At 34.3% G+C, this 24,100-nt stretch overlaps 1 protein-coding gene, 2 long non-coding RNA genes and 2 pseudogenes across 4 annotated transcripts; 3 read left to right on the top strand and 2 right to left on the bottom strand.

Moving 5' to 3' along the window:
• The first annotated feature begins 261 nt into the window (after nt 1-261).
• Nucleotides 262-1,470, top strand: LOC119642504 (putative N(4)-(beta-N-acetylglucosaminyl)-L-asparaginase GA14866). The gene has a single exon (XM_038041648.1). The coding sequence runs from the start codon at nt 393-395 to the stop codon at nt 1,413-1,415; it is 1,023 nt and encodes a 340-aa protein (XP_037897576.1). The 5' UTR covers nt 262-392; the 3' UTR covers nt 1,416-1,470.
• Nucleotides 1,471-10,559: 9,089 nt separating this feature from the next.
• LOC119642506 lies at nt 10,560-12,058 on the bottom strand. Of its 2 annotated transcripts, XR_005248063.1 has the most exons (5): nt 11,606-12,058; nt 11,322-11,502; nt 11,136-11,260; nt 10,807-11,055; nt 10,561-10,711 (listed from the first exon to the last, which is right to left on the bottom strand). It is a non-coding gene; the product is annotated as an uncharacterized LOC119642506 (long non-coding RNA). The 2 variants fall into 2 exon arrangements; XR_005248062.1 differs by having other exon boundaries at nt 10,560-10,711; nt 10,807-11,260.
• A 4,247-nt stretch (nt 12,059-16,305) lies between these two features.
• On the bottom strand, nt 16,306-17,280 carry LOC119642483 (annotated as a pseudogene).
• Nucleotides 17,281-18,018: 738 nt separating this feature from the next.
• LOC119642482 overlaps nt 18,019-24,100 on the top strand; it is a 10,396-nt pseudogene continuing 4,314 nt past the window's right edge.
• On the top strand, nt 21,460-22,236 carry LOC119642508. The gene is made up of 3 exons (XR_005248064.1): nt 21,460-21,767; nt 21,850-21,972; nt 22,057-22,236. It is a non-coding gene; the product is annotated as an uncharacterized LOC119642508 (long non-coding RNA).

The raw sequence follows: 24,100 nt of genomic DNA, 5'->3' as shown, positions 1-24,100 counted from the left end.
GGATTTTTTTTCATGCAACGACAATTTTTAGTAAGGTTCGTCCTTGGGCCGAAGCACCTTTGTATACCAAAAAATACCTCAAAAATTGCGATAAATATGCATAGAAAACCTAGGACGGACAGGAATGCTTAGATCGATTCAAAATCAGTTTCAAATCGGTATAATAATAAATTTGGAATATATTTTCTAAGAGAATATAATTGCTTAATGCTCATTGTTTCATTATAATTTAGTTTCATATGTAATTTTTATAAATTTCGTTGCTATTTTGACGGACGTAAGACAATTTTTGACATATGACGCAGTTTACGTACATAATTTTAATGGATAATAAATTTCTCTGTAATTCTCTACTTATTTTGATTCTAACTATTTAAATAATTCAAAAAGTCATGTTCATAAGCATTGTTTGCTGTTTGCTAAGTTCAGCCTACGCAGAACAAAAGCTGCCCGTAGCATTAAACACATGGGCGTTTCTAGAAGCAAATCAAGTGGCCTGGGCAGTCTTGCATGAACCGGGAAAATCAAGTTTAGACGCCTTAGTAGATGGTGTAACAACTTGCGAAGATCGGCAGTGTGATGGTTCGGTAGGGTATGGAGGGTCGCCCGATGAATCTGGAGAAACTACTTTAGATAGTATGATAATAGACGGTTCTAACATGAATGTTGGTGCTGTAGCTGGTTTACGACATATCAAACAAGCAATTCGTACTGCTCGTTTTGTTTTAGAGCACACAGAGCATTCGTTATTAGTGGGCGATGCAGCCAGCAATTTTGCAGAAATGATGGGCTTGCATCGAGAATCCCTAACAACTCCTGCTTCGAAAGCAATGTGGTTAGAATGGAAACACTATAATTGTCAACCAAACTTTTGGGTTAATGTTATACCTGATCCAAAAAAGCGATGTGGACCTTACAAGCCCCAAAGTAAGTGGCTGACTACAAATTCCAACACGAAACGTTTAGAATGTAAAATGAATCAAAGAAATCATGACACCATAGGAATGATTGTAATCAACCAGCGCGGTCAAATATATGCTGGAACATCTACAAACGGAGCTACACATAAGATACCTGGAAGGGTAGGTGACTCTCCAATACCAGGTGCGGGAGCATACGCTGATAACGAAGTAGGGGCTGCTGTGGCTACAGGAGATGGCGATATTATGATGCGTTTTTTGCCTTCTTTGTTGGCGGTAGAGGCGCTACGTTCGGGTAAAACACCAGAGGATGCTGCTACATATAGCATCGAACGTATCGCACACTATTATTCAAACTTTAGCGGCGCTGTAGTAGTTGTTGATCGCTGGGGTAATTATTCAGCGGCGTGCATTGGAATGAAAAAATTTCCTTATTCGGTAGCTCAAGGTAAACATAAATCAATAATTAAATTCAGGGATTGTATAGTAACGTAATTGTTGATGCAGCCGTATATTTGACATAAAATGCTTCAAAATAAAAAATTCAAAATTTAACCGTTGGAATGCTTTACTGTCTATGAAAGAATATTGTTTTCCCCTTTTCTACTGAGTATTTATACATATTATTGAACGTGCTGGTTTTTCGTATCCATCACGGCAGTAAAGGCGTGCTTAGCCGCCTTAAACTCTATACTTTGATTCTCTGTAACCAACAAGAAAAGTGTTTGTGCTGTGCAGTTTAAGCATACACAAACAACATCTTTAAATCTTAGACTTTTGATACGCCACGACTCCCAATTATTGCAGGAATAATAATAACAGAATGCAATTGCAATGTTAATATAACTTAGCAAGTTAAATATTAAATCTAAATTAAAATTGGTTGTTTCATGAAATGCACGTGGTGCCTTCATTTTTTCGGAAAATTTGGCTATGTATAGCTTAGACCTTGGTGCTTGTACGATACGTGGAATTACCGAGTCGAATTGGGATAAATATAGTATAAGTTATGAAACATTTAAAAAGTGGCAAAAAGCTTTGATCTTGGGGACGATTAATATTTTGCAACAAAAATGCAAATTTTACTACGATGGGAAGGGTTATCTTTGTATAATTTAGTATATAAAAGTGAATTCTATATAATAATCTCCAACAGGGCCACACATACAAGCTTCCATGTCCATATTATCTACAGCCAAAATGTAGACCAAAATGAATGCGCGATGTACATCAGCAAAGTTAATTAATATCAAGCATAAGAAAATAATAACAACAACAACTACATTGCACTCATAGACAATAACTATTCCATCATTTAGTAATAACTATGAACAATATTCCATGTGTTATGGTTTAAAGTCCGTAAATTTCTCTGCTTCTCCATACCTCTAACCAAATTTCCTGCGAAAATGTGAAATATTTATGCAATGTTAACGATAAGCTTTTGTAGATCACTTCTTAAATTTCAGTTTTATAAAATATATTCCAATAAGAAGATGTAAAATTAGTTGTAACGACCAACCATGGACTGTAAAGTATGAAGACTATGGCAAGAATTTGGACCATCTTTTATTTAAGTAGTTGTGAAAAAATGTGTTTAAAAAATATGCTAAAAGGAATCTACCGGTTTTTGAAATTGATTATGAAGAATTGATTGAATATTTTTAAAACATAGATCATCTTTCTCATTGAGAAATCTGGAAATAGATTTGGTTTCGTACTTAAATGTATTGTTATGAAATTCGCTTTTACTAAGATACAGTCCGTATCACTGGATCGTGGATATTTTGATCAAGAGAAATACACTTCAAAGTTATTTTATTTTACTACTTTGTCTTTCACAAAAGTAGAAGTATTTGTTTACAATTATATTTCTTACATGTAAGATTATTCACAATTTATTTTGGCCGTACTCTCAGCTCAAATGTTCTTGCCCGACTAACTCTCTTTCACAAATATTCTGTTTATATACATTTTTACAAGCTTGTTACTATACCTAAATTTATGGTTTTATTTCTAATCCCAGCTTGCTTTTCCTCTAATCGTTTTCATCGGCCTGTACCTGCATGAGGCGCCTGCGAATGCTCATTTGGTTTTTCCTTCTTTAGGGAATTTATTATTAGGGAAAATCACTTAGCTGTAATTAACTGGATTTGGGATTTTCATAACAGTATGTTATATTATCTTTGTTCATAAAATTATTTATACGCCATAGGCCAAGTGTCTCTATGACAAGCTCCCGTTTTTTACATCTAAAAGGACTATGTATCTAAAAGTTAGCTTACGTTTCCGTTTTTTTTTTAAATTGTTGTTGTCTCATTTTATCCTTTGTATTGTTGCAAGTGTCGAAGCAGACATTGCTGCAATTTATTTTATTCTTATTTATTTATTTTGCCCAGTTACACATGAAATTCAACTAAAGAAAATTACAATCGAATTCAGTGCATTTTAAGAGAAAATCCAATATTAATTGTTTTAAAAACTAGTATACATATATAAGGAAGATAAAAAGAAGAATAATAACAAAGTAATTGAAAAATAAATTAAAAAGGTAAAAGCAACAATTCATGTATACCTAAATAAAAAGAGAGAGAAAAAAAAGAAAAAAATAAAAAGAAGCAGGTACACAGCTAGCGTAGAAGCACATCTGCAATAAGAACAGGTTGCAAGTGAAGCCCTGAACCATTGCAAACATTCATAAGCTTGACAACCGACACGTTAACAACACAACATTATTTTATATAAAAAAATGAGATATTAAGAATGAAATATTAGTTTAAGTGCGACATAAGTAAATCGCGCATATTAAGCAAAATTGCTTTAATAGACTTTAAAGAGTCTGATAATGAGAGTAAGTGATAGACATCATTAAGATTTCTGCAAAAAACTCTGAGCGGGTTAAACAGCTCATAATTGTATTTACATTGAATAAGTTTAATCAAGATAAAGTGCCTAGAGAAGCGGTTAGGGGCATTAAAGCTTATTTCACCAAGTAATGAAGGCGAGTCTATAGCCCCATTTATTACTTTGATTACAAAGAAAACTCCAAGAATAAACCTATGTTTCTCAAGAGACGGTAAGGACAGCAGAAGCAACCTATTTTCGTAGGGAGAAAGAGAGGCAAAGGGATCCCAACCCAAATTTCTAAGGGCAAACAGCAAGAATTGCTTTTGAACAGATTCAATTGAATCTACGTAGCACCTATATGAAGGAGACCACACAACTGAGGCATACTCGAGTATGGGTCTAACCAAACACATGTAAAACCTTTTCTTAATGTAGGGATCATCAACCCCTTTGGACCACCTTTTTATAAAACCAAACGCGGATCTAGCTTTGCTCATCGAGAGCTCAGTATGCAAGTTGAAACGTAACCTATGGTCAAATAGAACGCCTAAATCTGTGATCGAATCGACGTCCTCCAATTTATGCGAATCTATGAAATACTGAGTAATGAATGACTTTCTTCTTGAGAAAAAAAGCTTCTTACATCCACAATTTTTGTTAAGAAAAACCGAGTTGCGTTCAGTTTTGCTCCACTGTGGGCTTCTGCTCTGATGGATTTGGCCCATTTTTGAAAATAGCCCGCTTGATGCGATATGTTCTGAGATTTTATTTATTTTCCATATGATTTTGGGATGGTACGACGCAGAATGAATTTCGTAGTGTGAGTTGTGATGGGAGCAAGTGTGTATATAGATGTCTTATGAAATAACTTGTAACGGCCGCGAACAAACCTTGGGTAGGGTGTCTGTCGGTCTGTGTCAACCGCAAGCGGAGCAATAACGGCATGCCGTTAGACAAAATCATGCGATTTTGTGGTACCGCTAGTAAATCGCATGATCTTGCGGTATATGTGTTTATTATTTTATTTTCTTTTTCTTGTCTGATCTCCTTATTCGCAAGTACAGTCAAAATCGTATGATTTTGCGGTACCATTGCTTGCTTTTGCAAGTACAGTCAAAATCGTATGATTTTGCGGTACCCTTGCTTGCTTTTGCAAGTACAGGCAAAATCGTATGATTTTGCGGTACTCCTTTTTTTCCTTTTGCTCTTGCAAGCATAGGCAAAATCGTATGATTTTGCGGGATCTATGCTTGCTCTTGTGAGAGTAACGGCAAGCCGTTATAGAGAGAGAGCAACAGGAAGAAGAAGAGGGAAATGAAATGAAAAGGAGAAGTCTGTCTGCGTTTCAAAAATTAAAGTCAGAGGATAGAATTCTGAGTTGAAGTCAGTCGGAGTCAGGCACTCGCTGAGTGCAGTTCTTGTCGCGCTTTATCCATTAACAGTCAGATGTTAGACTTCAGTGAGAACGATCGATTTTCTAGTGGGCAAAAGTGTATAAATCGCAAAAGAAAAACTAGAGTAAAATAAGTAAACAAGTGTTCCTTAAGAAAATTGCAAAGATTTTGCACTTTTAAATTTATTCTGCACCAAAGAAAGTTTTGATTAATTATAAGGAGAAAACGTCATCGAAAACAAAACAGAACGAAAACGACACATTTTGTTAAGGGCCACAAAAAAAAAAGGGGAAGGCTTTAAGGAAATATACGTATCACCCCGCAGCAAATAAAGTCGGAGTTAGGCTCTCGCTGAGTGCGGTTCTTGTCGTTTTTTTATCCAGTGGTAGTCTTTGTTTACTGGCATAAAAGAAAAGAAAATAATGTAAATATCATATTTGTTAAAACAAATAAAAGGATAATGAACCATTTTTTTTTGCGAACTTTAAGAAAATCATGTGTCAACCTTTTTCGGACATTTCGCGTAAAATATTTTTCCGGATATTGCCAGAAGTTAATATTAAAATTAAAAGCAAACGAAAATTATAACAAAATACAATAATTTTGATTAACATTATAAAAGAGGCCATTCTAATTATTGAAAAGAAAAAAAAAGGACTGATAATGAAGGGCTTGTGGATTGACACGGTCTTAATATCACATAGGTGTTGGCATAATTCTTCGATTTAATTAAAATAACTAAATGATTCATTTTTGCCTCAGTTCGCGCTTATTGTGGAAGAAAATTATCGAAAAGCAAAGAACAGCATATGTAGAACGTTATTTTTTTTTCATATAGAACGGGTACAGCCGTCGCATATAAAGTTAGTTAGAGATGCTTATCGCGAGGGCCTGTGCAAATAATACACGTAAACCCATGTGATGCTGGGAATATAAAAAAAAAAAAACCCTTAACACACAATGAACACTTACACATATAATTGATTAATTAGAATCCATTTATTATTGTTAACAAAAAAATTATAGTTAATAAAAATAGAAATACTTTCAAACATTTCGTTGTGTGGTTTGAGTTAAAACAGACCAACTTGGGAATGTAATCAAAAGAAAAAAACAACGAAATCTAAAGGGAAAAACCCATTAACCCACAATGAACAGTGGAATATATAGTTGATAAAAATTAAATATACTTATTGTTGTTGACATTAATATTATAAATACGAAGTATATTAACGTAGGAAATACTGATGTTCGCGAAAAATAAGATATTTGAAAAAAAAAAAAGAATAATAAATATATGAATGAATGCGAAAAACAAAAAAAGGGCTTTTAATTGGTTTGTTACAACAAAGTCCTGAAGATTTATCGCCGCTTTTATGGGCATGGATGCAGAGAAGTAACTCCATGAACTACTACGCATACATTTATTCGGCAGCCAGTGAAGCAGTCACCATCACCTTGTTACACCACCAGCAACGAATCAGAGGGAAGTAATAAAATTGAAGGCAGAAGCAACAACAACAGCAACAGCTTACCGGGAGCACTAGGATAGCTGCAGCCGACAGTGAAAGCAGTGATATTCACCAAGTAAACGAACACTACCACCTTGCTTGTACTGTAAGTTATGTTATCTTTTCCTTTAAGCTATCCGATTTTGTTGTTACCCATGTGTGGCTAAGCGTGCGCTGCCACCGCTGTGGCTGAGGTGTAGGGGCGTGCACATGGTGGCCATGTAGGGCCGACGCTAGACGATGACCGACTGACCCACTGGCGACAGACGCACAGCCGGAAACTGACCAGACCTTTTCGTTCATTTAGTTTGTTTTTTTTATTATTTCATTCATTTTATTTTATTTTTATTTTTATTTTATTTATTTTTTTTCTTTGTCTAAAGAAAATTTTTTTTAAATCCTCGGCGGCGAGGAAAAGAAAAAATTCAAGAGTTTCATGACAAACTCAAATTTTACGAAAGTAAAGTGCGCTATATATATTTGCCAGGATAAAGAGTACAAGTAACGACCATGAATTGAACTATTCCAGTGCTTTTACCAAGAAAGTGCCGCGTGTTTCTTGTCGATTGCCCTCACGGTAGCAAACATCAGAGCAAGATCATTAATGTGTGATGATTTTGAAGGATGCGATATTATTTGCAATGGTATTTTCCTGAATATTCTTGTAACTAAGAGAAAATACAAACGAAACGTATGCGACGTGTGACTGTATAGTAAAGATCTAATCTCAAGCATATAAGGATGAAACGATTGCATTGGATCAGGCAGAAGTGCTAACTAGTGCTAACTAGTGCAAACTAATCTAAAAGTCGCGTTGTCTACATAGCTGAAATGTTGCAACCAAACTAAATCAGCTTGACTTTATGTGTTGACTCTCGGCACCTGTAACATAGAGGCAACTTGGAAAAAAAATTTACGATTGGGCAAAGTCAACAGAAATCATTTGCAGTAAACTTTATTGAAATTTAAAAATTATAATTATCTTTGGTGTTTTTACTTCGTCTGCGATTTTTTGATTGTTTCGATATTTTTTGTGTATTTAGCTCGTGTCTTTTCGGTGTTTTTTGCTTAAACTGATTATTGTAGATACCATACGTGTTTCCGCAAAATATAACAAAAAAAAATCAAAAAAAAAAAAAAAAAGAAATAAAAAATTGAAAACATTTGACATTATCCTCAGCAGTTTCCAAACTTTTTCAAGTGAGTGGTTATTTACCAAATAACTAAATAGTAGACAACTCCCGGGGCTCGGGGCCGCCAGATAAAACATCGATTAGATTTCATCTATTACCTGACACATCCTCCCAAAGAAGAAAAATTAAAAATTCTGACTTTTCGGTGTTGCCAATCAGTGATATCACTTCCATCTATTGACAAAAAATATATTGTTATTTTTTCAATTGGTGCTAGCGTAACAATTTCCCAAAACAAAAAGTGCAAAAACTGCTAACGCCTAGGTCATACGGCAAAAAATTTTTATTCAATTTTTTATGTTGCTGATTGATTTTTACTCAATTTTTTATGTTGCTCTTTGATTTTTGTTCAATTTTTTATGTTGCTGATTGATTTGTGTTCAATTTCTTATGTTGCTGATTGATTTTTATGCAATTTTTCATGTTGCTCATGATTTTTGTTGAATATTTTATGTTGCTCATTGATTTTTATGCAATTTTTTATGTTGCTGATTGATTTTTATGCAATTTTTCATGTTGCTCATTGATTTTTGTTGAATTTTTTATGTTGCTCATTGATTTTTGTGCAATTTTTCATGTTGCTCATTGATTTTTATGCAATTTTTTATGTTGCTGATTGATTATTATTCAATTTTTTATGTTGCTCATTGATTTTTGTTCAATTTTTCATTTTGCTTATTGATTTTTATTCAATTTTCGTCGATTTTTGTGCAATTTTTTATGTTGCTGATTGATTTTTGTTCAATTTTTTATGTTGTTGATTGATTTTTATGCAATTTTTCATGTTGCTCATTGATTTTTGTTCAATTTTTTATGTTGCTGATTGATTTTTATTCAATTGTGGTCTTCCTCCACATGCTGAAAGCTGTACACGTAGTTTCTGCATAAATTGCAATGATCAACACTCGGCGTTGGACAAACAATGCCCACATTTTGTACAGATGCTTGAAATTCTAAAAATCAAAACAGAAAATTACTGTAGCATGGGTGAAGAGCGACGCTAATACCGGGAAATAAATCCATTTGTAGCCCAAGGAATTGGCAAAAGTAATACCTCGCTACTGTTGCGTCGCTAATCGAGCCTAATAAGCCTTTAACTCTAACTCCTCCCAATGAAAAACCTGTTCTACCACCAACCAAAAATTTTACTGCGAAACCAGTTCCATCACCCGCCAAAGATAATATTGAAAAAACCAAAGCAACAGCAAATATTGAAAAAATTAAAACAACAGCACGTATCCCAAAATCTAATAAACTAAATTTCCCCGAATCACCAGCTCTCAACTCTAGTCAACAAATTACTAGTTGTAAAGAAACCAATCTTTTATCCCTTAATTAACCTTCAATTTCAAATTATTGACGCGCGTTCACTCGTTGCATTACAAATGTACGCAACCAGCTAAGTATATTATGCTCGTACATACAAGCCGTAGTGATACAAATAATCTTAAACATAAAATTTACAGTGCTTTTGTTTTATATTTCACCTTCGCAATCGTTCTCTCAGCAAGAACTCTACAATTTATTCTCCGTACTTTCCCCTCCATTAATTATATGCGGCGACTTTAATAGCTGGAATACCATATTGGACTCTACAGTGAACATCACCTGTGGTACTGTTTTAGAAAAGGCCTTCATTCATTTTAAATGCTAGAAAACCAAAGCACTTTTCAACTCATCACACCTTTTCACATATTGATTTAACATGTTGCTCTCCCTCACTTCTTCTTTTGGTTTCCTGGTCTATTTCTGATGATTTGAATAGTACTGATTACTTTCCAATCATAATCGATCTTAAACTTTCAATGTCCGTTGTTACTCCAGCAAAACAGGCCAAATTCCTCCTAAATAAGGCGGATTGGATCAGGCCAATTCATTCCTGAATTCAAAGCCATTTAATGGGAACTGCAACCATGATGCTGCCATTATGTCTAAAGCGATTCTCACGGCTGCTCATCTCTCTATTCCTCAATCCAACAGCTCTTTTAAACGAGCTAGGCTTCGTTGGTGGAACAACACGTTTTCGTTATGGAGGCAAAACAAAATGGATCTGTGGCACCGCTTTAAAAGATTTCCTGATCATGATCATTTGTTGGTGTATAAAAAGGCTAGTGTTCTATTCAGGGAGGAATTATTCAAAGTAACTTAGTTTCGAACTTTTTTCGAAAAAAATTCACAGCTATACATCAACGAAAATTGTCTGGAGCAAAATCAACAGACTCGATGGGACTTCAAATCTGAACGAAATTTCTGCCATTTGCAATCCCAATGGAACTTTAACTGACAGATGAGATTTCTAATCACTTTGGAAAAGTGTGGTGCGAATACTCTTCTGACAGCAACTTTTCCAATGCTCTAATCGCAAATAAAAGGACTCCAATTTCTCTCTCAAATAGTGTTAGAGTATAGATGTGCCACCTTCCTGGAAGATGGCATACCAACCTTAGAACTTGAAAGTTGTCTCTCCAAATCTAGCCTGACCTTTCATATATAGAATTTCCTAAAAAATTGTTCCTTATTTCTAGAATAACCAATAAATGAATAATATCTAAAGGACCTTTGTTGCATGTATCAAAAAGAAATCGAATAATTTCGAATATTTAAGATTCCATAGACTATATTTGTTTTACAAATTATTTTTATTATAAATATCAAATAATATCAAAATATAAAAAACAAAGTATTACAATTCATTTTTTTAATAATAATATTGCGGCGGTCAAAAGCACGTACATGCTCCACCCGATCCTTCAAAGTCACTACATTTCAGTTATTGTTCCGTATAGCAAAAACCTGCGATTACAATGCTTGAAAGCGTCTCATACGTCTATCATACATTTAAGTTTCTGCATAATTTTAATAAAAATTAGGTATAAATAATTCAGTACGTATGGAAAATTAAGTAGCTGTTAAAAGACTGACAATCCATTTGACATCTTACATCAATACGTTGTAGCTATGTCTGAAACACCAAAGTATGCTTTTAACACCTGATGATTGGTTAGAGCTCGGCGATCTCTGCAAAATTTTCCGCATTCCGGGCATTGATATGGTCCACAAATAGATATTAAAGTTGCATGGTGTACATTATCGATTTTTTTAATTGCTTTAAGGATATCAAAAGATCACACGCCAGCTAAGCCGCAAAGACTGGCCAAGTTCGCAAACAGAGAGTACCAAAGGAAGCGAGCTGACGGTACCATTTAAGCGATGCAACAAACTTGCTAAGAACAATAACAGTATAACTATTCAAGTCCAGTAATTTTTTACCTTATTTGAAAAAACGATGAAACGTTCCCACCAATTTAAATCTTTATGGTAAAGATGCTGATTGGTTGATGTGGTTGGCTCCTCATTCTGTACAGATTTTATATCCTCTTCTATGCTGCCTCCACCTATTATAAATTTTTGACGTAAATGCTTTAACTGCTCATGAGTCAAAAAGACTGGCAATACCTCCGAAATTTGTAAAGCCAATTCTCTTGTGGGTGAGATAATTATAGCTCCGATTTCTTTAGGAGTCCACAGCGACTTAACGTTTCCAATAAAGGCACTAAAAAGGTTAATGTTTTTCTGTGCCAGTTACAGCCTCCGCAGAAACATCTTTGCGTGACAAAAGTAACGGTATAGCAGCAGCCTTTGATTAGAAATATAAAAATTTCCTTTAATATCGCAATGAATTTAATGTTTGTATTAAAATTATCTGTGTCGTGTTACGGTGTCATTAATTCAAAACCCACACTTTCAACAACGTCTAATTCGGGCCTAGATAACGGTGGCTTTTTCAATGAGGTCCACTTCTTACATGACATTAACAACTTAATAACCAAAAAAAAACTTAATATTTACTACTTTTTATTTTGTAAAGAAATTATCCACGTGTTTGCAAATTCTTTTTTTACACTTCTTCTTAATATTTTCTATGTTATTTTAATTATTAGGGCGCAGGATGATATCACCCTGAAAATTTTGTCGATATTACAAAATAAAACAATATTCAATAAATAAAAATGCTTTGAATAATCTCTTTTTTTGTCAGTCAGCGGTTCTCTTCGGAGCGAACATTACATCTGCATACTATTGTAAGAACGTGTATGCAGAACAGAAACAAAACTATCTTCCAAAATTTTTGCGAATCAACACCAACACAAGCAGAAAATTTCTGGTGCTTTTCTGTAGATATTTGAAAGTTATGCGTTATGACGGGATCATTCTTTGTGTAGGCAAAAATTCTGTTATTAGTTTCTTTATTTAACGTCGCTTTCTCTAAAACGTTTGCAAAGCAGACACTGATACCGTAGGCTGAATTTGTTTACTTTTCGTAGTTTATTTTGAAAAATCGATGAATTCTATATTTTATGTCCACCAAACGCTTCGAAAATTTCAATGAAAATTTACTTATCGACATATAAACGTTATGAAGAATGTAGAACTTAATTTGTGGAAAGAATCACAATGGAGAACTTAATTTGTGGAAAGAATCACAATGTAGAATTTAAGATTTTGTGCTTTTCTTTTCTCATTCCAATCAAAGTGACAAAGCGTATTCGCATAGATATCGTTTTTTTTTTTTTTTTTATAAACGTTTGAGAGAATACAATGTCACATCAAAAAACTATTAATAGGATCTTCGCCAATGAAAAGAATGAAAATGGCAGATCAAGCTGTCGAATGGCTGCTAATTAGCAGTGTTACTAAAGCACAAAAAGCCCGTTATAGTTCTAGTTTGAATTTTAAACGATATGTTAGACCTTTCTGTCATTTCCCTGTCTCTGGACATGAAAGAGAGTAACTGAAAGAGAGAGCACTACGACATATTACAGAGCTGGAGCTACACTTTTTTCCGCGTGGCTATCCCAGCTACATGTACAAAATAAATTACAAATTATTTAAACCTATCGCAATTACTAATGGCGTGACGTCACATAACAGTCCAATGGTGCGTCGGTATTCTTCTCCTGTTAGGTAGTCCATGTCTATTTGTTGGTTCGTTAAGTCACCGTGCGAATATGATTTTCCAACGTTTTTGTCAAAATTGAAACCGATGCTTTAGTTTTTGCGACAGATAGTAGGTTTCTCACAGCAAGATGGACATCCTTAGGTCAATTGAGAATTTAATGCTAATAAAGAATGTGTTTACGTTATAGGATTCTTAAAGCTTCATTCCTGATGCAAACGTTTCGACAAAATGGGATTATTCTCATTCCTTCTTAGTGGATACAAACCTAAATAAAACATTAAGGGCGAAAATTAAACGACTAAATGTGAAGAAAACATCATTCCGATTTGAAAGGAAGACAACCATGTGAACAAACCAACTACACAAATGGAGTAACACTGTATAACCGAGGAAGTTCATTACAAAGTAAGGAGAAAAGTTAAAGCCTTTAAAAGGTAAGACAAAATTTAGTCACAATGAATTAATAAAGAAGAATGCGAATGCTGATGATTTCAAGTTTTGCAACAGGTAACTTAAAATTATTTAGCACTTTTATTTTTATTACGAAAATTGCTAGAGCATATACCATAACACAGAATCTGCAACTGAAACTGCGCCATTGAAACTTTTTTATTATTAATTTTTGTATCGAAAACTTTTACGTTCGTCTTAATGCTAAGCGTTCGTTTCGGTATCCTCTGTTGACTCTCTTAGCCGTGAGCATTAAAAATCGGCGACGAATGCTAACAACCACAACTTCCGTTTATGCAAAAATAATATTTATACACGCAAGTAATGGGGTGCTGGTCAATTAATTGGTTAAAGTAATTAACCAAACACAGTCCCATTATCTTATTTTAAAAGTATCTTAAGGGCATCAATGGTTCCAAAAACCATCTATCTTTCTTTAATTGAACGATTCATACCTTTTTTGCGTATATTTCGTCACAATATCTATACATCAGTTATATTGCTCCATATTTAATATCCCCTCGCCCCCACAACCATGTCTATTCGTATATTTGTCTGACGTTTTTCTCCATGTGTTTTTGACCGAATTCCGTACACTGTCATTTGTCAATCCGTAAACGCATATAATAGCTCTTGAACTGTGATGATTGACTTAATAGAATCAAATAATCACTATCCACACATTGACCCGTGACTCAAGAAGAATAATACTGAAAGATATTATAATAAAGCCAATAATAATAAAAGAAGAAAAGATTGTGTTAACTTGTTGTTCCAAATCCTTTAAAGGTCTCCATAGGAAGGTCTAGAAATCTATGTAATTGCTACGTGTTCTATAGATCATATTTAAGAAATAGCTCTAAAATCGAATCAACTGCGTACAAAATATTAGGCAATGTCGAAAAAAAAAACTTTCGTCCATAATTTGTAAATCAGGTTCCTATATTTCCTATACCCATCACCGAAGGATGAGGGGTATATTTATTTTTCCAGAACGTTTACAATACCCAGAAGGAAGTATCAGAGATCCCACAAAGTATGCACATTCTTGATCAGCATCGAATTCTGGATCGACTTAAGCATCTGCGTCTGTCCGTTAGTGTAACGTCTGCAATATTTTCGTTGCGATAAAAGTGAAGCTACCGGCTTTAAATTTCTACAGTATTTCTACAAAAATGGAGAAAGTTGACCTCGCCTGCCGAATATAATAGTGTATAAAAATTTAATTTTTTTCAATACCTTTATAACGTACAGAAACACCGCATAAAATATGTAAATTCTTCGCCAGTTTCAAATTTGGAATGCATCCAAACATATTCGTGTGTCTATCTGTACGCCCACCAACCTGCGTAGTATATGTGGTAAACATTCTCCCGTTAACGAAAGTGAAGATACCGTCTACAAATTCGCAAAAGAATTTGAAAGTGACCCGTACATTTCAAAGGACACGCCTATGCGACAACAACTTTTATTTTGAAAATAGAAAAAATCAGCTGCACCCTCTCCATATTAAAGATCATGAAAATTTAGTACTTTTACGTTTATTGTCTTTTTTAGGATAATGGTGATAGGCGTCAAAGATTCGTTCGCGACCGAATTTAATTTTCTTACATGTTTTTTTTGTCTTAGAAGATAGAATTTTAAAAATATTATGTGAATTTATAGGAATGTCTGTAGCACGTTTCGGTAATCAGAAACTTCTTTAACTTGCTTAACTTTTACGACACGGTGAAGAATAGATATGAACTTCTAAGATTGTGGGCCTTTTTCTAACGTATAACAGGAAGGTAACTTAAAAAGTCAAATATGCCTCCGGCGGTGTGCTCGTATTTGCTTTTAAAGTGACTGCATACAATCTTTCTTTTGCGTTTTCTTTGCTCTTAAGCTTAATTAAAAATTGTCTTTCCTTTTTATTAGAAATAAGATTTACATAAATCTTTAAATTAATGCAAAAAACCCTTCAATATTTAACACACGGCGCTTATTTCTTTATAACTTTTATAAAGCTAAACCAGAATGTAAAAAAATATATATTTTTATTCTTTCGCTTCTAAGTATATTGTAGTGTGATCGCATACCGTCGTATGCATCCACTTTAAAGTGCGACAGAATTATGCTAAATTTGCATAATTCTGTAACAAAAAAAGTAAAACAAAAATTTTGTCGCACTTCAACTGGCTGGGTATTGCATTTCGTAATGCAATACGATGCCAGGCGCCCTAATCAACACAATTACTATCTGTTTACGTTAGAATAATTTAGTGTAATAATTTGTGTATAAATAGCCAGGTAAGAATTGAATAAAATTAATTGCTATCAAACAATTCAATCAAGCGTTTAACTCGCTGAAAGTACAAGGCGTTAAATCCGCCCAAGTTCAAAGTTAGGGAACGTCTCTTGCCGAGCTTCATTGGCACTCCATGAGACGGTTAGACTTGGCGCACAGAAGCCGAGCAGCATAGGGCTAAACCGCGGTACACCGAATAGTAAAAATAAACTAAATATCATTCATATATACAACATCCGTACTGCACTCGGTACCACAACAGAAATAACTTTTTTATTACAATATACATTAATTATAATCTTTTATAACAAATAATAAACTTAATGGGTAAAACTACATTGCGGAGGCGCAATTATAATTAATTTTTACGAAAGACTTATGAGCGTATTGGAAAAATTTATTACGCATGTATGCACATGCCCTGAGGAATTTCAATTTGTGATAATTTTTTAGAAACAAAATGATGGCACAATAGCTCTCTCTACAGAAATAAAAAACTTATTTGAAATATTTGTTATCTGGCGAAGGCACTATGGTTTTTCGAAAGTATTGATTTAAGTTGACGTCGATTTTAGTTAAAAATATTGCATGTCTTTGTAAATATTACTTGAGCAAATATTGTAATTCATTGAAGATGATAAAAATAAGATGTAAAAATTTACAAACATTATCCTCTAATTAAATAAAACAAAAAGAAAACAAAAGGCAAGAGTATAATTCGTGACAATTTGTGATGGAAAACTTTACTTCCTGTAACCGTACGAATTAATCGCTTTGTATTCATTTTCCAATGTCAGCATTAAGTCATACTAGTTGTAAGCATCGACCAAGGATTCTGTACTCGCTCCACCGCATTCAGGTGGTAGGCATTCTGGCGACATGTAATTGTGGAGTGATTTACGATCTGTACCATGGAATATTATACGTGAAGTTAATTTTTCGCGCAAAAATTGTTTGAATAGCGATTAAAGATTTTCGGTTAGTTAACAATACGTATAGCTTTAACTCGTAATGGTATAGAATCCTGAAGCTAATCGATAAGACGTTTAGCAAAAGCTGGTGTAAATTGCCAAGTTTGTTGCAAACTTAAACCGTCCATATCAAATATAGCGACGGCGCCGTTAATTTGAGATTCTTCTTCTGCCACAGCTACCTTAACGTATAAAACAGCAGCCTTGAAAATTTCATCCAAGGCCACCTCTTTATGTTTCCAATTTTGTTTAAGGATCCAAAAAAAATTTTTTTTATGCTCTTAAAGAAAATGTCGCTATTTTTATTTGATTTACTTACTGCCCAAACGCAAGACTACTATACGACGATTATGTTGATCATGATTTTTAAAGGCTACACATACGTTATGTCGGCGCAAGATCCTGGAATATGTTAGCATGTTTGACTTTAAAGGAAAAATAGTGTTTCACCTAAACTGAATTAAATTATTAATTACGAATTAATTGAAGTTCAAGCGAAAAGCATTGATTATTTCTATCGCTCACCAATTCAGCGGCAGTTTCCGGATAATATTTACAAACTCTTAAAAATCGTAAAAGGAAGCGATCTTCTCGGAGATGTTTTAAATCGGTGTCAGCTAAAAAAAGTAGCTAATGTTATATAATTCCCGCTGCTCGAGTAATAAATTTGTAAAAAGGTTAAGTAAGCAAAAGAGTTTAAGTTTGTTATAAGCGTTTTCAATAAGCGTCACTTGTTCGACTGTCCATTTGTCTCCTCTTTAGTAGCTGATCTTCTCAACTTTTTGTATAGGTGCGAAATGCGAAATAAGGGTTTTTTCCTAGAACGGCATCAATCACATATGATATTTCTTAAATTTATACGCAGCAATTTCCAGTTTGTTTTGGATTTTCAGAAATTTCCTATTTAATCATAACGAGTAAAAAAGGGAGGAAGTAAATTTGTATACTCAATATTATTGGCCGCTAATTTTCCTATTCTCAAAATAAAAATGGAAATTTATATGGTGTGTGCTATGTACTTTAAGAACAACAAGCAAAACACGCGGAAAGCGAAGTTGTTCACAGTTTTTGTGGCACGGGCGTGTGGACGTTGTAGCCATGTCCTTTGATCAGTCTAGGCCACCTTCAAATTTTTTAATAAATTTGTAAGAATTTATATACTTGATAGAGTTTTTGAAGCTTGTTTCTGCACCTTGTAAAGGGATTGAAAAAAAGATTATTATCGCACTATATTATAGGGTGGGCGAAGTCCATTTTTCCTCTTTTCGTACAGATGCTGCAGCATCGCCCATAGAACATGCACTCACTTCAAATTATTGCAGATTTATTTGCTGTAGTTTATGAGTAACGAGCAAAAATTAAATTTTTTATTCCTTTTGAAAAACCAAGATGTGTTCAGTTCAGGTGGGACTGTAGGCGTGTCCTTCAGCCTGTTTTTGCCACTTTCAATACCACTTCGAAGGTCCGCCGAAAATATAGAGCTGCATGGGTGAGTTGATAAATAAGCTTCATTGTTAATATTTGGGAACTAGACACTGCAGCCTACAAATTCAGACTTACGTCCATCAATAAAGGTGAGTGGCAAATGTATCCATTTCGCATAAACGAAATTAGAGAAATTCTGCAGCAATAACTGTGGATTCTTTCACAGGCAGAAATTTGATTACCGGTTGGAAACTGTGCAATTCAAAAGGAATTTTGAATAAGTTATGTGTAACAGCCTTCAGAATTTTGTAATTATTGAATTTGTCAGCGAAGATTTCAAAAAATAAATGAGGAAAATTACACGATAGAAGGTCGTAAATGAAAGATAAAGCCGGGTGACTATCATTAGATAGAGTTTTATTGGAGACGAAATTGACGAGTAAAGTAAACCTTTCGAGTAGAGATATAACGTTTATCATCTGTTGTGTGTGAATGGAATTCTTGACGCCAAGAGCTAGAGAAGACATTTCCATTGAATTCTGCATAATTTCAAAGGATCCTCAGATGAAATATCCAATATAAGTGATCAAGCTTATTCCAGTACACGAGATATACTTTGGGTGTACAAAAAGCATCGCAAACCCCTGAAATACTACGAATGATTCTCAGGATATTAGCTAGTTGGAAGCATTACTTGCTAATTTTGTCAATGTGAGCAGCGGCCGAAAGTAATAACGTGGTACCTGGATACCTTGTAATTACGCGAATGAAGCTCGCCGCCCTCCACGTTACAACAGTTGAGAAGAGAACTACCGCCGATGTTAACTTACACTCTTTATTTCATCCTTTCGTTTATATCTGTCAATGTTTCTACCTACCGCTTACTTACAACCCTAAATTGCTAGTTACAGATTTATCGCTCTTATAGTTACTGCATAGCTACGTTGGATATTAGTTGCGTTATATTAAATAAATAATAACTACGCCGTGGCTACTATCTAGCCGAAATGACCCTCGACGCCCTTTCTTTCCTATTTTTCCCTTGTAATCGCAGCGAAATACTCTCGCAGTTATTACCGTCGTGGCAATATTTTCGGTTTTCCCGAATTGGTCTACTATAATTCATCTTATTGCCGAAAAGCGAGAATAACGTACAACATAACTTAGAAGCAAAGGGAGACGATCATTAAAACGAATGACCCAGATATGACGTTACTAAAATAACGTCTTCGACCATTTGAAAATACATGCGCTTTATAGCAGTTTATATACTATCACAACCAAAATTGTGGAGCACACATAAGCGTTCCTTAGCGCATAAATAACGCAGGAATGAGTAATATAATAATTAAACCGAAAGTGGATATTTACAAAGTTAAATATTATGATCGATAAAATAAGGATGATAATAATAAAGAAAGGATTGAGGAGGTACTTATTGTAATATACGTCTAAAATAGGTAGAGTATAATAATATTGTAACGTAGATCGCTCCGTCGTCACTTTGTGGCTGTTATTCAGTTCCTTTTTGAAATTAACTTCGTACCGTTGAATTGCGGTTTTTAAGGTGATATAGGTTTTATTTATAATTCTTTGGAGATCAATTTACAATTTATTTGCGGAAACTTATATCCACAACGCATGCAACGTCCGCGTATATACGTTTAGGGGGTTTCAGTCGGGTGACGTCTTCTCTGCTCTTTAGAAGAGAGTAGTGTTTCATAATATAACACAGTTCCGTTGATCAGCATTTCTTTCCATATTTCTCTGCGCTAATGCGCAATTTAAAAAGAGAACTATGAGAAGAGAACAAACTTCAAATGCCGTCTAAATAGCATAAAGGTGAATTTTGTTGTTTCAAAGCAGATACCTTGTGTTACGATTACGAGAAAAAATAATGACGTGAGAATGAGACAGTCAGTCTGCTTAGAAGAATGAGAAAAACGCCTTGTCGCTCCACAAAGAATCAAAACGGATATGTGATGCCAACAATAGATATGAAAATTGAAAATTAAGTAAAGGTACATTGAAAACAGTAAAAGTAGTGAAATATAAATTAAATTACATTAAAAACAGTAGAAATATTGGGGAATAATTAAAAGTACATAAAAGCACCAAAGTATTGAAAAATAAATTAAAGTACATTAATTTAATAGAATTTTTACATTGAAATTTGTTGATTTAAACGTTAACGAAATCCACACATTTATATAAATAAATATTGAAGAATGTAATTGAAGTTAAGTAAAGTCAACAAACTGTACTATAAACCTAAATTGTACAATTTTAAGCAGGCCAAGCAAAACCAAAGAAAAAATGTAACCGTACAAACAACAGCGACTATATATGTATATAAACCCGTAAGACGTATGTCTGATGTGAAAGATATTAAACATATTTAAATGCCAAATGAAAGGCGGAAGAGAAAGGAAGAGACATTGAACATATTCTATTATTTTCTTATATGAAAAGATAAGTTAATTTGTCCTTACTTCTTTTTTTACAGCATGTATAATTTTATGATGCAGAGCTAATCCATGTACACTTTCTAGTAAGTTTTGAATTTTTTTTTATTGCAAAACAATAAATGACAATAGTGTAACGTAAAAATATAAAAATAAATTGAAAGAGTAGAAGAAGAGAAGACTTCGTGAAGATAGAGTAAGTAAGAGAGTGTGTATGCGTGTTGCTATAAACACGGACGGCGACTTAACGGCCAGGGGAACAATACCGACGGAGTGTGGGACTGCTAATGGGACATCACGCCATTAGTGATCGCGATAGGTTTAAATTATTTGCAATTTATTTTGTAAATATAGCTGGGCTAACCCGGTAGTTCCATCATTTAACCCCAGTGCTGTATTACACACTTCAATTCCCATTCTGGTCTTGTCCGTTCGAATATTGCAATTTAACTCTCTTGATTCGATTCTCTCGACTAATTTTGCCTACCCCAATTATTTTGCTTATACAAACAAGTTACCATTGCATAAGTTCACCGCCACATTTTAGTTCCGTTTTCCCGCTAAATCTTCTGCCTTTCGTTGTTAACCTTTTCTCTAGTCGCCAGCTGCGTTATGCAGGCAACGCGCAACGAATGTGAACTTGGTTCTCCATTTCTTATTCTTAGAATTTCATTTCTTAGAAGATCCACCAATTTTCATAAAACTCGAATCATCAAATATGCCATTTTCGTAACAATATGACATTATTTTTATTAAGGAGGTGGTTATTGTGTACATATCGGAAAGGGCGGATATCCGACGCAGTTAATAATACCGATTTTCTGGGCTATTTTGCAAGCGACGCGATACTTCCTCTATGGTACTCATTTATATATTTTTTTCGGTTTTGCAATTTATTTAGTTTAGTTTAACTTTTAATTTTATTTAATTTATTCTTCCTTTCGGTTATTTTCCACATCATATAAAACCATATAATCTTGTTCGACACGTCAGTGTGTGTGTTGTGTTTTATTTGTCAAAACAACACCTGCACAAATTTTAAAAGTTTGCCAAAAACTCGCGTTTACGCATAACGCAAACTACATGTTAACTACACTCAAGTACATACGGTCAACTTTATTTTAACAAGTCATAACCACACACAACGCTTAACGCAGTGATTGCGTGGAGTGCTTCATTAAGGCAAAATAAAAATGAAACAACCCGTATGCTGGACATTTGTTGAAGTATGCATACATGTGTGCCTAATACAGAAAATGATAGCGTTCTGCTCGGTAACAAGAGATTAAAGTTCTCTACCTGGTGACAAGACAAGACTGGTGAAACTGCGCTTATAACGAAAAGGTGTGTATGGATTCGTGTTAACAATTCAACGTACCTTGCAAAGGTTTATTTACATAAAAAAGAAACACTTGTTTATAAACAGAAATATATATATATATGAAAAACAGCGAACACATAAGTAAAGGGTTAACAAAACGTATTTGTAAACAAGGCCATGCTAACGCAATGCGAGCATATATAATTTAATAAGTTAGAAAAGATTAAGGTAGGTATATAAACATTAGAAATGGAATTATTAAGCGTAGACATCTATTTAAGCAATAGAAATAATATGTACTTTTTGGCTTAGCTATGATTTCAGTAAGGGAGCAAACCGCTTTTTTACAACCAAATGGAAACGGTGAAAAATTTAACTGTAAACGCGTACGATGCAATAAGTATTCACACAATGATAATGCGATTTTGGAAAAGTTGTCATAGAACCTAAATGAATTGAATTTTAAAGATTATTAAATCTATGTAAATGGTACTCAAAGCATTAGTAGAAAGGAAAATTAATTAAATAAAGATTAACCCCATATATGTACTCCTCTCTCTCTTTCTCTGCTTTTCTTTATATAGGAATACATGGTGAGCAACAAACATTAAACTAATTAAACCACAAAATCCTCAACGGGCTTCTAGAAGTAAGAAAAAGATTTAAAAAATAAACCTAAAAATATTATTCGACGCCATAAGGGAATACATTGAAAGTTTTAATACATGTCGAAGTAGTAGAAACAAGCTGGTGGTACAAAGCAGCCACTAGTAATCACAAAAACACCGTCAGCAAGTTCCGAAATAATCCGCTTATTTCTATAAAACTGCAGAACAATTACTCGTTCCACTTATTATATATGTTTATTAAATATTCTTCACCTTTGCTATCTTTCTGATAACAGCATGATTCCACACTTACCGCGTAGTGCAGTGGAATGGTTTATGCTTCCGGCAAACCATCCTGACGGCCATATAATATTAAAAGAAGGAATATAAGGATTAACAGCGCAATTGCACTTGCTTAGTTCCAATCAACCACAACGCAACGAAATAACGCGTTTTACATATATTTGTTTATTGTGATTAGGTTGTTATTATTATACAATACTTAATATAATTGCATAAATTGGTTTAACTAACTACTAATAACCGGTCCGTCTACTCAAACGTCTACCCCTAGACCCTAGCAACATTCAGTCCAGTTCCTCCGTCCGCGCGAAAACCTAAATACCTCTGGGTAGGGCACACGATCAGCCGCCTCTGACCCTAGCGTAAGGTAAGGAACCGTTAACCGCATAAACGGCAAAACTTAAATATTACACAAAGACTGTATAAATACACACACACGAGCAGAAAATATGTATAAAAGGGTTAAAATGTATAAAATCAGTACAATACAAGAACACACATTTGAGCATAAAACATATACAGAATCTGCATAAAATCTGTATAAGATCATTATAATATATGAACACTCACACGAGTTTAAAAAGCTGTCTGGAATCTGTATATAAACTGTAGAAAATCACTACAGTATGTGGACACACACACGAATATAAAATATGTTTAGAATCTGTACGAAACTGGTAGAAAACCATATAGAGTAGGGTCGAAATGTATATTACTGTTAGGCCATACAAAAACATATACACAGGGATAAACACTTAGATATAAAAATGTATAGCACATATGAACATATGACAATGCAATAGGTAGAAAATGCATAAAAATGTACAAAGGCGTAGGATCACACATAGCAAACATGTAAACACACATATGCAAACATGGATAAACACACATAAACAGAATATACCCTTACTCCACATAAACGTAAGCTAAGTATTGTACACACAGGTTAAGAAACATAGCACTCACACACCTAACGGTGAATAAATCACGCGATTTGGTACCTGAGTGCATGTTAAGATAGACGTAAGTTGGCATTAAGTTATGTGTAAGTATTTCAGGCAAGTCGCAACTAAGGTTGCGTCAAACACGTCGAAGCCAACCTAAACTAAGCATGTACATTTTGGTAATGGCACAAGCGAGCGAGACGTCGGCTATAAAAGAGCATCTCATCACACGGAATCTTTCAATTTGTGTCATAGCCCCCTAAGGTAAGTGTGTACGGACAATTTGACAAGTCAACTTTTTTTTTGACTCTACGGATAGGGGATGTACTGGCTAGCTGTTAGTCGTCATCCCTGAAGGACTTTTTAGGACAACTGAATCTACGGATAGAGGATGTACTGGCTAGCTGTTAGTCGTCATCCCTGAAGGACTTTGTAGGACAACTGACCCTACGGATCGGGGATGTACTGGCGAGCTGTTAGTCGTCATCCCTGAAGGACTTT

This window comes from Glossina fuscipes, unplaced genomic scaffold, assembly GCF_014805625.2.
Source record: "Glossina fuscipes isolate IAEA_lab_2018 unplaced genomic scaffold, Yale_Gfus_2 224, whole genome shotgun sequence".
Taxonomy (NCBI): Eukaryota; Metazoa; Arthropoda; class Insecta; order Diptera; family Glossinidae; genus Glossina; species Glossina fuscipes.
Note: the sequence above shows the minus strand (reverse complement) of the source record. Positions and strands in the feature narration are given on the sequence as shown.

Excerpts from the sequence above, each read along its gene's own strand:
- LOC119642504 (XM_038041648.1), top strand. The coding sequence starts at position 393 with ATGTTCATAAGCATTGTTTGCTGTTTGCTAAGTTCAGCCTACGCAGAA.